The sequence below is a fragment of the Dipodomys spectabilis genome, unplaced genomic scaffold (assembly GCF_019054845.1).
Source record: "Dipodomys spectabilis isolate Male_0828 unplaced genomic scaffold, ASM1905484v1 ptg000085l, whole genome shotgun sequence".
Lineage (NCBI taxonomy): Eukaryota > Metazoa > Chordata > Mammalia > Rodentia > Heteromyidae > Dipodomys > Dipodomys spectabilis.
This window is the reverse complement of record NW_024870762.1, coordinates 6,882,597-6,898,780: the sequence shown is the minus strand read 5'-3', so window position 1 is coordinate 6,898,780 and position 16,184 is coordinate 6,882,597. Positions and strand designations below refer to the sequence as shown.

The following is a 16,184-nucleotide window of genomic DNA, read 5'->3' as shown; positions in this document are numbered from 1 at the left end:
GTTCCTGCTGAGCCTTGGACTGTCCTCCAGTTCCTCTGCTTTTCTTTAGAAAATCTCCCATGAGATCAAAATTACTCCATATGGACCATGACCACTTGGCCCACAACTGACTGAAGAAAACAATCTATACATCCTTTCTCCCGTGCTCCAGTGCTCCAGGAATATCATTCTCTAGTTTCTCCATATCAGACCAAATTCTATCATATCAGACCAAATTCATCTTTGGATTCTTATTGCCTCATTTTTCTGTTTCAAATTAAATTAATTGCAAGTATCTGATTTCCTTCTGGAGGTAAGGAAACTTAAATAGCACATTTGTTCTTTTTATTATTATTATTATTATTAAGTAGCTGTACAAAGGAGTTTCAGTTCCAGAAGTTAGATTATGAGATGCATTCATCTTGATTAATGTCACCTCTTCCATCCTGCCCCTCTCCTCCCTACCCTCAAGTTACATAGTTCAATTTTTACATAATGTACATTGAATATAATGACTACATTTGCTCACCCTTTGTTCTGGTACACTCATTCTTAACCAAAAAAAAATCTTTATCCACTGAATCATTGTCCTAAATATATACCTCTTTGTAAGCTATGTATGACTTGGTAAGCTTGATTTCCATGGCTATCTCCTGGGCTAGAAGGGCTCAAACTCAGAAAAGACTTTCTAAAAACAAAGTGGAGGTAAAGCAAAACCAGCATTCAACATATTTAAAAATTTACAAATGTAATCAAAATCTTCCATCTTCCCCAATTGTACCTGTGTCACCAACAGTAGTATGTACATATTCCCTTGTTCATTTGACACAACCAAGCTTTCTAATGTTCTGTCTGACATATACACAGTAGAAGCTGCCTAGCACTTTGTACATTACTCAGATTTTGCACACCTCCAAAAGACTTCAATTCTTTGGCTTACTTTTACTATTGAATACCTATGGGTATTTTTTACAAATACATATTTATAGTTTCCCTGTCCTCTTTCTGAAAAACTCTTAGGATTTTTTATTAGACATTATTGGTCACTTCTAGTTTTTGCAAATACATTCGAATGACCTGTCATCTGTGCACTATCTAGAATACGTTTACTATGAAAAGAACATTATTTATTTTTGTTGTGAAAAAAAATCATGTCTCAGACTGTGGGTTGTAGATGTTGAAATTTTCTTAAAAAGTCTTTCTTGATAGGTCAAGTTATTTTATATTAGCTTTTTAGTTTTTTTCTGTTCAATTCTAGAATTCGAACTCAAGACATTATATTTGTTAGGCACGTGCTTATCACTTGAGCCAGGCCTCCAGCATTTATTTTTGCTTTAGATTATTTTTCACATAGCGTCTTGGACTTTGGAAAGGGGAACGAGGAAGGGAGGCTGAACTAGCCTCAGAACATGATCTTTCTCTATATATCTCCTACTTACTGGTGATTTACTAGTCATATTAACTACATCAACATGTTTGTTGAGATGATCTCTTACTAACACTTTTCCCTGACTAGCTTCAAACTGCATTCTTCCTGCATTTTTCCATTTCTGCCTCCTAAGTAGTTGGGATTATATGCATAAGGCTTCCTTCCCAGCTCTTTCAAATTAGATTTATACTTGTGAAGTTCAAGATATTTTTTTCATCAGTCATTTAGACTTCACTTTAAATGACTAAAGATTAAGTTTTAATTTCTAGTGACTGGATTTAATTTTTCTACATTAAGCTCTTTTTTGTATACCACTTCTGAATTTACACCATTTGTTCTGGAACCATTTTACTATGCACTAATCTCCATGTAAATACTTGGGACTAACTCTGATATCATCATTCTAATCTGGCCACTGGCTTAAATTTTCTATTAATAGCTCTTACAATGGGCCTTAATATAAGATGTAACAGTTCTATCCTTTATTTTTTTTCCAAAATCAACCTAGAAAATTGTGGGAGAACAGCATTGCTTTTGACCAATCTTTGAAACTTCATGCTCATTGCATTGTATTTATAAATAATTTTGGAGTGAAATTGAAATATTTGAAAAAAATCAGAGGATAAGTCAACTTGTTCAAACCTTTTTTGTGCCTTTTTCAAATGGTTTGTACATAGAACACCAGATATCTGTTCAGTATGTAGACTTTATGTGTCTGTTAAGCTTGCTCTAGATACTATAAAACTTTTATTGCTGTTACAAATTGGAACTTTTTTTTTTCCCAGGGCTGAGGACCGAACCCCGGGCCTTGCGTGCGCCGGGCTGGCACCCTTCCGCTGGGCTGGCACCCTTCCGCTGGGCTGGCGCCCTTCCGCTGGGCTAAACCCCAGCCCCACAAATTGGAACTTCTTTACTATACCATTTGGGAAATTTGTTGAGGTCTCCTTAAATAGTTTGTTGATTTATTTCTCTTTGTCTTTCTATGTAAAGATTTATAGGCATATGTAAACAAAGAAGGTTTTGGGGGGTTTGGTTTTCAGATTTTTGGTTTGTCAATCCTGGGGCTTGAACTTAGGGCCTAGGCATTGTCTCTGAGCTCTTTTGCTCAAGGTTAGCTGCTCTATCAGTTGAGCTACACCTACACCTTTGGTTTTTATTGAGGTAAAATGGAGATAAGAGCCTCATAAAGTTTCTTACCCTGACTGGCTTTGAACTGACATTCTCTAAACTCAGCCTTCTGAGTAGCTAGGATTACTGATGTGAGCCATTGGCACCCAGCTAACAAAGAAGTTTTATGAATTACTTTTCAATCTCTACTAGGTGTTTCATGTCTCCTTTTTTTTGGAGGTGGGGGGGTCTGGTTGTGGGGCCTGAACTCTGGGCCTGGGCGCTGTCCCTCAGCTCTTCAGCTCAGGGCTAGTGCTCTACCACTTGAGCCACAGCGCTGCTTCCGGCTTTTTTTTCTTTTTGTTTATGTGGTGCTGAGGAATTGAACCCAGGGCCTCAGGCATGCAAGGCAAGCGCTCTACCACTGAGCCACCTTCCCAGCCCTGTTTCTATGTCTTTTAAGATACCCAGCCCTGTTTCTATGTCTTTTAAGATACTGGGGGTGAATGCTAACAAAGCACAGTGAGGAGTAAGAAGGACAGTAGAACTCTTACTCTACTTACTACTCACCCTACTTCCTGTTCTCAGAAAGTCTAAGTCCTTTCTACAGCTTTTTGGTAGGTAACAGTAAGTACTTCAGTTTCATTTTAGTACTTCTTTGCTAGGTATTTTTAGTCATAAATATATGTTGATCTTTAACAGATGATATTTGCGGCAATTGAGACAACTATGCTTTCTTGTAGCCTACTAAATATGGTGATAAATTTTTGCTTATTGTCTTCCCTCTTCATTTTGAAACATAGTCTCACTCTTTTTCCCAGGAAGGCTTAGAGCTCACTATTCAATCCATCCTGGTCTTAACATCATGATCCTTCTAGCTTCACCTCAAGCACTGGGATTACAGGTATGTGGCTCTGCACCATGGACTATGGCTGATCATACCTCTCCTTGTCTAGAGCAAGGCTCTATTGGAAAATGAGTGGACAAATGTTGAAAGGAATGGAGGAAGGAACAAACACAGCCACAATACGCAATGTACATATAAGAAAATAGAATTAGGAAACTTGAAGACACGTATGGGGATTGGATAGATGGGACAAGGGAGGAATGGTGGAAAGAATGACACTGAATAAGAATGCATTGTACACACAAATGGAGAAACCATTTGTACAACTACTTGAAGATCATTTTTAAAAGAAAAAGAACTTTTCTCTCTTTTCCTCAAGATAGCGAGGAGCCACATCAGAATCATTACCAAAAATTAGTCTCAGTAACTCAAAGTGAGACCAATTCTATATATAATGTAACGATCCCCATGGATGATACCAAAGCTAGTCCCCATGCTTGCTTAATGTTTTCTATCTTCCATCTCCTGCTCATTTTCTTCTAGTTACAGTCTCATTAAATTAAATTATTTATTTTCATAAATATCTTCCCTGCAAAATCATCTTGGAAACATACCAGAGATAGTAATGTTGCAGACCTAAGTTTAAGAAGTGCAGAAACCTTAAATTTACCCTGACTCTGTTCAAAATTAACAGTACAGAAGAAGAGGGCAGATTTCTCACAAGTATCCCTTTCCTATCTCATCATGAAAAAGAAATAAAATCTGAGGTATATGCTTGCAGAAGCATAGAACAACTTAATAAACTATGTGAGGAGACCAGTAAGAGGATGGATTATAGATAAAGAAAATGTGTAAAAATAGCCAGGACTCAAAACCTTTAAAAGAATCAGTGAAAACAAAACCTTCTATCCAAACATATAAAACACAAACACCTCAACATGCCCCTTCTTCTTTTTGTAGCAATTTTTATTGTGATTAAGTGATTACATAAATTTCACAAAATTCATAGTGTTGTGGGATAGTGATACTTAAAGTCACAAACACATTCTAACCTTCAGGGGGCAAACTGTCTTTCTTCTTTGTCCTTTTTATAATATACACTAGCTTCAGACAAAGACCATTATTTTCTCATTCATTTATTGAACGTTTGCCCCACCAATTGAAAGTTAAGAACGAGGTCTCCATACATAGCCTTATTTTACCATGGTATCCTCTGCATCTTAAATATGGTTCTCTCAATTCTAACATATGAAATGTAGGGAACATTGATTGGAAGTTGATGAGGAAAACTCAAAATTATGTGCAATTTTCATTCACATGTTGCAAATGATTTTCTTCCAAGCAGAGACCTTTAGTCAAGGGGACATTGCCTCCCTGAGAGCATTACAGGACCGGTTCTTCAACAGAAGAAAGCCAATAATAGAGAAATAGGGAAGGATAGTGAAGAAGCAGGTTACCATAGCTAAGCTGCAAGTCACAATAGAAATAAGCCACTGATTGATCCTTATGTCTCCACATGCCAATTCTAAGAGGGGTTTCACATCACAGAAGTAGTAATTGAGTTTCTGAGAGTGACAGAATGACAGATGTGCAGTCATCACAGAATGCATCAGACCATAGAAGAAGCTGCTGGCCCAGGTCACAACTTCCATCAGAACACACACCTGGGAGTTCATGATGAGAGGGTAGCAAAGCGAGTTGCAGATGACTATGAAACTATCAAATCCCATAAGTATTAGCAAAAATGCTTCAGTACAACCCAGAAAGTAGAAAAAGTGAAGCTGAGTGATGCACTCTAGAAGGATATGGTACTCTGCCTGGAGAGGACGTTGGTCATTAGCTTGGACAGTGTCACTGAGGCACAGCAAATATCCAGACAAGAAAGATTTCCCAAGAAAAAGTACATGGGGGAGTGCAATCTTGGCTCTGAGATGACAACCACCAATATGGCCCCATTTCCAAGCATGTTTATCACATAGAAGAAAACCATGAAGATTACAGCCTGTAGCTCTTGACCATACGCCAATCCCAGCAAAACAAACTCCTTCACTGTAGTGTTGTTCTCAATTGCTTGTTGGAGAAAAGATAAGAGGGACAAGTAATGTTAGTCAGATAGGCATTTTTGTGACAAATACCTCACATAAGCAACCAAATGAGTTTATTTGACTCACAGTCTCACAGATTTCTGTCACTGTAGCTGAGCAGAATATCTCATTTAATGCCAATCAAGAAAGATATCTCCACTGAATGACGCTCTCCTTTTATCCTATCTGGACCCTCAGCCTACAGAAGGATCTTTTCCGTATTTGGAGAAGGCTTTTCTCTTGATTCCAACTTGTCTGGAAATACTATCACAGGAATATCCAGACATACACTTCACTCTTCTCCTAAGTATTGCTGAATCCATCTAGTTGACAATCAAGATTCACATAATATCTGAAGGATTCAAGGTTAGTTTACAATAAAAATACCTGATCACCTGAGCTCATTGCAGCACTATTCACAATGCCCGGGTTATGAGAAATCAGCCTCAATGTCCATCAAAACTTGAGTGGAAAAAGAAAATACTGTATTCACACACAAGGGAATATTATTCAGTCAGAAGTAGAATGATATATGTCACTTGAAGGAAAGTAGAAGAAACTGGAGATCATCATGTTAAAGCAAAGATAATTTCTATTTTAAAAGACAAATATGTTTTCTTTTATATATGAGTCTAGATTTTTAGGACATGAAATCTGAAGGATTTTGAGTAAGGTTAGAACAAAGAGAGCATGGAAATAAGCAAGGGTTCTGGGTGGTAGATACAATTAAAATCCATAGTATTCAACTATTAAAATGTTACTGAAACCCATTATTTTTTACAATTAACTATAGCCATAACAATCAGCAAATATACTCCACATACAATTTAATTTTAATTAAATTGTGTTATTACCTAGATGATCTTTGGCAAATACTTGATTAGGGACACCAATGTTAAATTTTGCAACACAATAAACAAAATGATAATAGTGACAAATTCTAAGTCAGGATAATACTTGATACTTAGATACCAGAAGGACATTCAGAATGCTGACTTACACAACAACAAAAAAACTTGTGTAGGTAAATGTTGATATTCAAAAAGAAAAAGAAAACTTAAGCCAGAACATTACTATAGTCTAGCCTCACCAATACAGTTACTATTAATACATCTAGTAAAGACCTAGCAGAGATATAATTATGATAATTGAAGTCATTTTCAAATGAAATAATAAGTATGTGTTATGTCTACATGATGGTAGGAGCATGGCAACAGCTGAGATCCAAATCTGCCCATTTCTCCTTAAAAATGGAGCCAAAGCCAAGCACCGGTGGCTCATGTCTATAACCCTAGCTATGTAGGAAGCTGACACTGGAGGATCACGACTTGAAACCAGCCCAAGGAAGGACAGGCTCTGAGAATCTTATCTCCTATTAATCTCCAAAAAAGCTGAAAGTAGAGCTGTGGCAGAGCACTAACCTTGAGCAGAAAAAGCTTAAGGACAATGTCCAGGCCCTGACTTCAAACACCAGGACTGGTACAAGCACACACACACACACACACAAAAATGTAAATGTAGAATAGTGATTACCAGTGATTAGATGGCCAGTGGTTGTTGAGGATGGTAACAGCTAGACTGCAGTTGGTCAGTACACGCTATGCATGTGTGAAATGTCACACTCAACTCCATTCTTATGCACAGCTAACGTGTTAATCAAAACTTTTTGTAAGCTGGCACTGGTGGCTCATGCCTGTAATCCTAGCTACTCAGGAGGCTGACATCTGAGGATCAAGGTTCAAAGCCAGCCCAGAAAGGAATGTACATGAGACTCTTATCTCCAATTAACCACCAGAAAACTGGAAGTGGTACTGTGGCTTAAGTGGTAGAGCACCCACCTTGAGCTGAAGAGCTCAGGGACAGCACCCAGGCCCAGAGTTCAAGTCCTACGACCAACAAAAAACTTTTTGTAATGGAAAATAAGTTCCCTGTAGCCTATAACCTCAATCTTTACTGAACCTATATTTTTCAAAATTTACAAACTTCAAATAATATGTAGGCAGAAGGAATACAAATCAGCAGAATTTGGCTAAAGAGTCACAAGACAACACCACACCAGTCAGCCTGTTCAGATGGATGGAGGAAGCCATACATGTAGAAATATTAGTAGCAAGAGAACTTCAGACACACAACAAAACAATTAATCCACTCCATCAGCGATAGAAAGTCTCATGGTGTATGAATTTCTTAGGAAAATGATAAAGGATGAGGCATTGCATGGGCTCTGATCAAGGAAAATTAGGTTATTTAATGAGATGAAAGACATAGCCACAAAGTGAGTCAAGACCTGAGAAGGTGCTTTTTCTGTCTGTCCATATGAACCTTTTAGTAAATTAAGCCATATGATTCAGCTAATTTACATTTAGGCAGTCAACCTGAAAACATAAATCCTCATGAAGGAAAAAAATCACAGTTTCTCAATGGGCTAGTCCTCACCTCAAAAAAAAAAAAAAAAAAAAAGAAAGAAACAGAGGAAAACTTCATTAAGAGTTTCCAAATAGAAGCTATAACTTTTAATAGAATATGAAATTTGCAAATTAAAATACAATAAAATACCATTTTGACACAAATCAATAGATGCCAATACATTTTCCAGGGAACTGATATAAGTTGATTTGATCTCTGAAGAGTAATCTGGAAATGACTATCAAAAAGAAAATACTCACAGTTTGGAACTAGCAATTCTACTTCTAAGAACTTGTTCTTCAAATGTATTTGTGCACATCAAAATATTATACATGTTCCATGGCATTAAGTATTACAATTCAGAGCCGGGCGCCGGTGGCTCATGTCTGAAATCCTAGCTACTCAGGAGGCTGAGATCTGAGGATCTCGGTTAAAAGCCAGCCCAGGCAGGAAAGTCCATGAGACTCTTATCTCCAATAAACCACTAGAAAACCGGAAGTGGCGCTGTGGCTCAAGCGGTAAAGCATTCACCTTGAGCTGAAGGGTGCAGGAACAGTGCCCAAGCCCAGAATTCAAGCCACATGACCGACCAAAAAAAAAAAAAAAGTATTACAATTCAAAAGATGAGCAACAAACTAAATGACTATATACTATTCAATCATTGTAAAAATATTTCAAAAGGGAGAAGGGAGAAATATTGAAGTAAAAGATGCAGCCCTCTCCATTTTTAACTTCACCAGTTATATGCTCTTTATAACTGTTTATTTATAAACACACATATATAAATGTACATGTTCAACTGTGCTTACATTAAACAAAAAAAAAGATCGATTTGAATGAATTAGGAAAATTTAGTTTGGTTCTACTCTCTTCTGTTCTATCTGCTACCTGGGTCAATTTACCAAAATGATTATTTCTGTCCTTACATACCTTGATATAAATATATTTTTGCATAAATAATTTCAAGAATCAGACTACAGTACATTATCTCTTTGAATAAAATTATTAGAGATTTTTGTGTTGTCCAAAGCTTTATAAGACAACCTTCTTATATCTAAGTGTAACAACAAATGACAAAAGGCTTACTTGCCTTTATTCCTATGCTGATGAAAAAATAAACATGCTGAATCCCCTGTGACTCTCCACAGAGCTGTCCCAGGCCTGGATGCCTTGGGATTACCTCTCAAAGGTCTTGTTAGCTCTCCTTTTCTCATTATCATAAGGTTTCATCTTCATTTTGTGCTAAACTCATGAGAAGGTTTTGTTGGATCTAATGAAATGTTATCCTGAGCTTGTGTTTTTCACTAAAAGGTAAAATGAAAACATAGTATGAACGAAAGAGAGAGTACATCTTTTACCTCTGGGACTTCAACCTACTAATGGACACAAAATACATCATAACTTACAGAAATTTCAAAACACTGAATGATAATAAACTCACACTTACGCTTTCTGGCACACGGAAATGTCATTTCTGGTGGTGGTGGTGGTGCATCTCTACAATCCCTAACTATTCACAAGACAGAGGCAAAAGAATCACAACTCTGAGGTCAGTCCTGGAAAAATTAATAAAACTCTATCCTCCACCTCCCCCCCAAAAAAAAGAAAAGAAAAGAAAGGGATGGTAGACATGACTTAAAGAGGTAGAGTTGCCGGGCGCTGGTGGCTCACGCCTGTAATCCTAGCTACTCAGGAGGCTGAGATCTGAGGATCGCGGTTCAAAGCCAGCCCGGGCAGGAAAGACCATGAGACTCCTATCTCCAATAAACCACCAGAAAACCGGAAGTGGCGCTGTAGCTCAAGTGGTAGAGCGCTCGCCTTGAGCTGAAGAGCTGAGGGACAGCGCCCAGGCCCAGAGTTCAAGCCCCACGACCGACAAAAAAAAAAAAAAGAGGTAGAGTGGATGTCTAGCCAGCAAAAGTCCCAGGATTAATAACCAGTAACAAATACACATACACACAACCCAACTCATAGGATTTGACATGAGAAACACATAACAAACAAGCAGCAATCAAGAACTCAACAACAGCAAATATTAACAAATATGTGGGGTAAAGGAAGTCATAAACACTCTTAATGGGAATTTAAGTTAGTATAGTCATTATGGATATGATATAATGCTTCCTCAAAAATGGTTTCTCGCAATAAAATTGTGCATATGATTTAGCTATACTATTCCTAGACATATATCCAAAGGAATGTAGACAACATGTAATAGATACACCCGCATGGATTGTTCTGCCCAGGATGGCTTCAAATCACAATCCTCAGCCTCATGAGTAGCTAGGGTTATAAATTTAAGCCATCAGCACCGGCTTCTATTTGTCCTTTGAGAATATACTAAAGGCTCTGTGTGTGTGTGTGTGTGTGTGTGTGTGTGTGTGTGTGTGTGTGTGTCTTAAACCTCCATTGTTTATTTTTCAGTTTTAGTAGTCTATTTGAACTAATTTCAATTTAACCTCAACTACATATAAAAGTTATACCAAGAGCAGAAAGTTTGTCTTGAGATTCTATATCTCCCAAAGAGAAGTTACTCCATGAGTGGCTTCCTAAGTACTATTATTGATGGCAAATCGAAGGTAGAGAATATCTTATTTTACCATCTCCCTGACATCCTGGAAATTATATATACAAATTGTAAATAAAATATTTTGAATTGTTCTATCATTTTAAAAAATCTTCCCCCATGGTATAATCCCTGTTTTCATTTGATTCTGGTGCCCTGAATCTTGTTTTTACATTTTTCTAATTTGAAGAGGGGACGGGAAATAACAAAATGCTTAAATAAGGATACAGATTAACCCATTGTAACAATGAGATGTGCAAGACACTATGTTGAAAACAAACTTTACAACTTCAGGTGTGGGGGTGGGGAGGGAGGAGTTGGAGAGGTGGGGAAGGAAGGGATGGTAGGGGAAAAACAAAGGAGGGGGTAATAATTATCTATAGGAACTGTACTCATTACCTTACTCATGTAACTGTGTAATCCCTCTGTACAGTATCTTTACAATAAAAAATTTAACTAAGGGTCAAGCATGGTCACACATGTCTATAATCCTAATTTTAGGAGGCTGAGGCAAGAGAATTGTAAATTCCAAACCAGCTTGAGCTATGCAATGAGTCCAAGATAATCCTGAGTCACTTAGTGGGACCTTGTCTCCAAAACATAAATTTAAATAAACAAAAACTAACAATAATTTATTAAAGAGCTTTTTATTCAGTTATAAGTAAATTTGAGACTGGTAGAAGTAGAATTTATTATAGGTAAATATTTGTTTTCCTTACCACTGTAGTTTAGGCATACACAAATATTCTTTACAAACCTACACATATGTCTATAAATTACATTTCTATGGCTTGACAAATATCCACATTAAGTTGTTAGCAGAAATTAAGATTGTAACTGATGAAAATAAATGCGGGCAATAAGAAAGAGAGAAGTTAAAGTAAAAACAAAGACAACCAAAATACCATGATTAACAAATATGTATGCATAATAATAAATTTATTGGAAAAATATCAGCTCACCTTGTAATTTTGTGCTAGGTACACACAGTACCATGTGTGAATGTGTATAGATATGTAACTGTGTATCTAAGAACTACTTGAGGACAAAATATTTGGAGATTTTCCATTATTCATGACATTATTGGTTACTTTCACATCATTAATGTGTGCTGACATTCTTAGGCTATTATAATATTGTGGTAAATGATGTCAAATATAAGGTAGAGTATTATTTCTACTGTAGATGAAAATATTCCAAATTATTCTAGATTTTCTTTCTTATTATTCTTTATGATATAATCTCCTGTTATGTTCTTTTTTATTGGGTGGTTATTTCTGTTATTTTATTCATCTTCATAAATTTAGAACTTCTCAAAATTGAAAATTAAATTTTATCTTTACTTATTACCTTAAAATTTGAATTAAGTAATGTCCAAAAAAGAAAAATTATTATCTTTAGATTGACAATTTGATAGTAAAGATGAAGTTTTAAAGAAATTAAACTTTATATTAACCTTATTTTATGATCTCACATATTTATTTACCCTGGCACAAAGGGGAATTCATTAATAGAAAGAAATTTTTATCACAAATTATCTTCATTATGTAGAAAACATTCAAATCTGTATCACACCTTTGATATGGTAACAGCCTACTGCATCCCTACCATAGCTTTCTCTCTACAGTTAATACAGGAAAATGATCTATGCTATATCTTATTTTCATACCATATATCTAAGCTCTTAACAAATTTTAAAAATTCTCTGTTCAAAATACATCCAAAATGCCCTTCATTGTATTTCCATCACTATCATCTTGGTCAAAGTCATCTCTAATTCCTACTTAAAGAATATAGAGGACTACTGTTTTCAACTTTCTCCTCCATTTAATATTTGCAACATGGAATTTACTGTGATACTTTCAGCACAGGACAAGTGACAAGACCATTTATCTTCTATCATTCCCACTGCCCAGTGTTACCCTACATCAATCCTAAAGTCTTCCAAATACCAAGAAGTCCATGCCACAGCCTTCTTCACTCTCTGGATTCACCTGCCATTCTCTCCGTTAGCCAATGACCTACAGACATATAGACAATATTGCTTCTCTTATGAACAACAGGTACATTCTGTTTTTTTATTTTTATTATCTTTAAGCAGTTGTACAAAAGAGTTGCAATTTAACAAAGCAGTTTATGAAGACAATATAGCTTGATCAGTGTCGCCCCTTTCAACATTCTCACCCATCCCTTCTCTTCCCACCCTTCCCCTACCCTTCTTAATTTTGGAAGATAAACATTGAATTATTGACTGCAATCTCCCCTTTCTCCTTTTCTTTTTCTTCTCCTTTTCACTCATCTACTCCTTCCCCCTTGAAGTCACCCACCCCTTTCAAATACCTGCTTCCTGGTGTCTGGTTTTGCTGAACCTTGATTTTGCCTTTCTAAGGAATTACACTATTTAAGTTCTTTCTTGACTCTACCATATCTCAGTTAATACATTTGAACATACTTGTATACTACCTAACATATTTACCTACAAATTTATAATCTAAATCTAGCTTCCACATACAAAGGAAATCATGCATGTTTTTTTCTTTCTGGGCAGGCATTCTCTCTTGCTGCTCTTTACCTGATGCTGTTTCTGCAAACATATGCCACATCCTCACATTTGCATAACTCACTCCCAAATTTCTTTCCTTATCCTGGTCAAGTGCCACTTCTTGGAAAAGCCTTTTACTAATAAAACCATACAAGCATTGCTCACACTACCTATTTTTACCTTCCATGATACATATTACCTCAGGGAGAGATTTAATGATTCATCTGTTTATTGTCTGACTCCTTATCTGTCCTCCTGAATGGCCTCAGGGATTCTTTGCACTGCCGTATACTTGGCAACTTATTATTTTCTCAAAAAATAATCTAGAATGATTATTATAATCAGTGAATGAATGAATGAATGAATGAATGAATGAATAATGATAGAGTCTTAATTGGGGTCACATGAATCAAAACCTAGTTAATAAACAGAACTGCTGTAATAAAGTGTAAGACATGTATTTATTACAGATTAGAAAATAAATCATAATATGACATAGGACCTCTTTCTTTAGTTGAGTGTCATGAATGATTTGCTTTAGGCAAACAGTTTCAGCTTCCTCCTAAAGACTCTGTCCAGAGCCAACATCACTTCTTTATTTCTAAGGGTATAGATTAGGGGGTTCAGCACTGGAGTGATTGTTGTGTGTATGATGCCCACTAACCGTTGCTCTATAAAAGATGCTGCAGCAGTAGGCGGTATGTAGGTGAGTCCCACAGTCCCATAAAAAAGAGACACTACCATAAAGTGGGAAGCACAAGTGGACATCGCCTTCTGGAGAGCATTACAGGACCGGTTCTTCAACAGAAGAAAGCCAATAATATAGAAGTAGGAAAGGAAAGTGAGTAAACAGGCCATCATGGCAATGATGCAAGTGACAATAGAAATGAGCCACTGATTGATCCTTATGTCACCACATGCCAATTCTAAGAGGGGTTTGACATCACAGAAGTAGTAATTGAGTTTCTGAGAGTGACAGAAGGACAGACGTGCGGTCATCACAGAATGAATCAAGGCATAGAAGAAGCTGGTGATCCAAGCCATAACTGCCAACAAAACACACAGCTGGGAGTTCATGATGAGAGGGTAGCGAAGTGGGTTGCAGATGGCCATGAATCGATCAAATCCCATAATGGCTAGCAAAAGGGACTCGGTACAACCCAGAAAGTGAAAGAAGTGTAGCTGAGTGATACAGCCTTGGAAGGAAATGGTCCTGTGGCTGGAAAGAATGGTGGACATTAGCTTGGGCAGTATCACTGAAGCATAGCAAATATCCAGACAAGAAAGATTTCCCAAGAAAAAGTACATGGGGGAGTGCAGTCTCGGTTCTGAGATGACAACCACCAATATGGCCCCATTTCCAAGCAGGTTTATCACATATAAAATGAGGAAAACCATGAAGATTACAGGCTGTAGCTCTTCAACATAGGTCAATCCCAGCAAAAGAAATTCGTTCACTGTGGTGAGATTCTCCTTTGATTTGGGGAGAAAAAAATGAGGGCCATTAATATTTTCAGCAGGCTTTGGATCCTACAACAAAATACCTGCCATAATCAACTTATGAAAAAAAGATTGGTTTTGTCTCATTGCTTCCAAAGTTTTAGTCTATACTGGCAGGGAGGAAGAAGAGAAATATACTTATGCACTAACTGACTCTCTTCTTTTTCTGCTTTTATACTATCTGAGCTCTATGTCTATGGAATTATGCTACTGATATTCAGGTTAAGGCTTTCCCCCTTAGTTAATTCTTTCAGTAAATACCTTCACAGACATAGCCAGAGGTAGCTTTACTATTCTAAAAACTTCTCAATCTACTTAAATTGACAGTCAACAATAATTATCACGTGGACCTCAAGAATGAAACTTAGCTTATAAGACAAGTGTCTACACATGTATATTTATTGAAACACTCCTAACAGTCAAGTTATGTCAATCTAGAGACCTATCAACAGACATATAGATAAATAAAATGCTATATATGCATGTAGATCTGTATCATATCTATGTGATACATACATACATGCACAATGGAATATTAGTCAGTCATAAAGAAAAGCAAAATTAGAGAAAAATTGATAAACTAAAGATCATCACGTTAAGTGAAATAAACCCAACTCAGAAAGAAAAGTACCATAAAATTTGACTTAAATGTATAATCTAGATTTTTAACCAAAAAAAAAGATATGAAAAAAGAAAGGAGGTTATTCCAGAGAGAAGGAAGAAAAGAACAAAAGATTAATTGGGAGGTGAATATGTATGAATTAAATAAGATACATATACAAATAGAAAACATCACATTGAAATCTACTACTTAACTAAAATTAATAAAATTATTGACCATCACAACAAGTAAATATGTTCTGGCATAGGGTATAAGTAAGTGCATCATCTCAAATGGTAGGAGGATAATCTATGATAAACAGCATGATTAAGAATGGCAGAATTAAACTTATTTATAGCATAATTAAAGAAAACAATAATATATGTTAGATTCTGGACCAGCTTGGTATTCAACATATCAAAGTAAAAAGGATACACAGCATACGTAGTTCAATCAAAAATGGAGCTCTTACGGATTAAAAGCAAATTTTAAGAAAACACACATACAAAAACGAGAGATAGGGATGCATGGATACAAAGTCGCAGGTACAAGTTCAGGAGGATTAGTATACAGTAGAGTATAGATAATAATTATGTTCTGTACATTTCAAAAAGATATAAGAAGGTATCTTTAAAGTTCTACCTGAAAGAAATGATGAATATTTGGGGAGATAAATATGTTAACTTCATTTAAATATTACAAAAGCATTCAAATGAATGATGTGGTTCTGTGTATGTTACTTAGCATTTTTCTGACATTTAACTTAAAAACACACATATGTAAATGCAACTACTGTATACTTATATTATTTTTTTAAAGCTTATTGACTACATCAGGAAATTCCCAAATTTTCCAGCTAATGAATATGCCATAAGCCAACTTGTTCTTCCATTTTATAAATTGTAAAATTTTTACAATTTATAGTCAAAGACAATTTTCAGGTAGTTTTATTCCCCAACAAAAAAAAACTTCAATTTTTTCCCATGAAAACTATTTCTAATCTAATCTCTTTTTGTTCTATCTGCTATTTATGTTCATTCATCCTTTTGATTTTGTTCTGACATACCTCGGAAGGAATATATCTGTTTTCATAGAAACTTTGAAGAATTAAGTTTTGATGCAT

General features: G+C 36.1%; 1 protein-coding gene and 1 pseudogene across 1 annotated transcript; both read right to left on the bottom strand.

Annotated features, from left to right (window-relative positions):
* Window positions 1–4,717: 4,717 nt before the first annotated feature.
* Window positions 4,718–13,021, bottom strand: LOC122111188 (annotated as a pseudogene).
* A 476-nt stretch (window positions 13,022–13,497) lies between these two features.
* Window positions 13,498–16,184, bottom strand: LOC122111187 (olfactory receptor 12D3-like). Its single transcript, XM_042683918.1, has 2 exons — window positions 16,128–16,184; window positions 13,498–14,490 (listed from the first exon to the last, which is right to left on the bottom strand). The coding sequence occupies exons 1-2, from the start codon at window positions 16,182–16,184 to the stop codon at window positions 13,498–13,500; spliced, it is 1,050 nt and encodes a 349-aa protein (XP_042539852.1).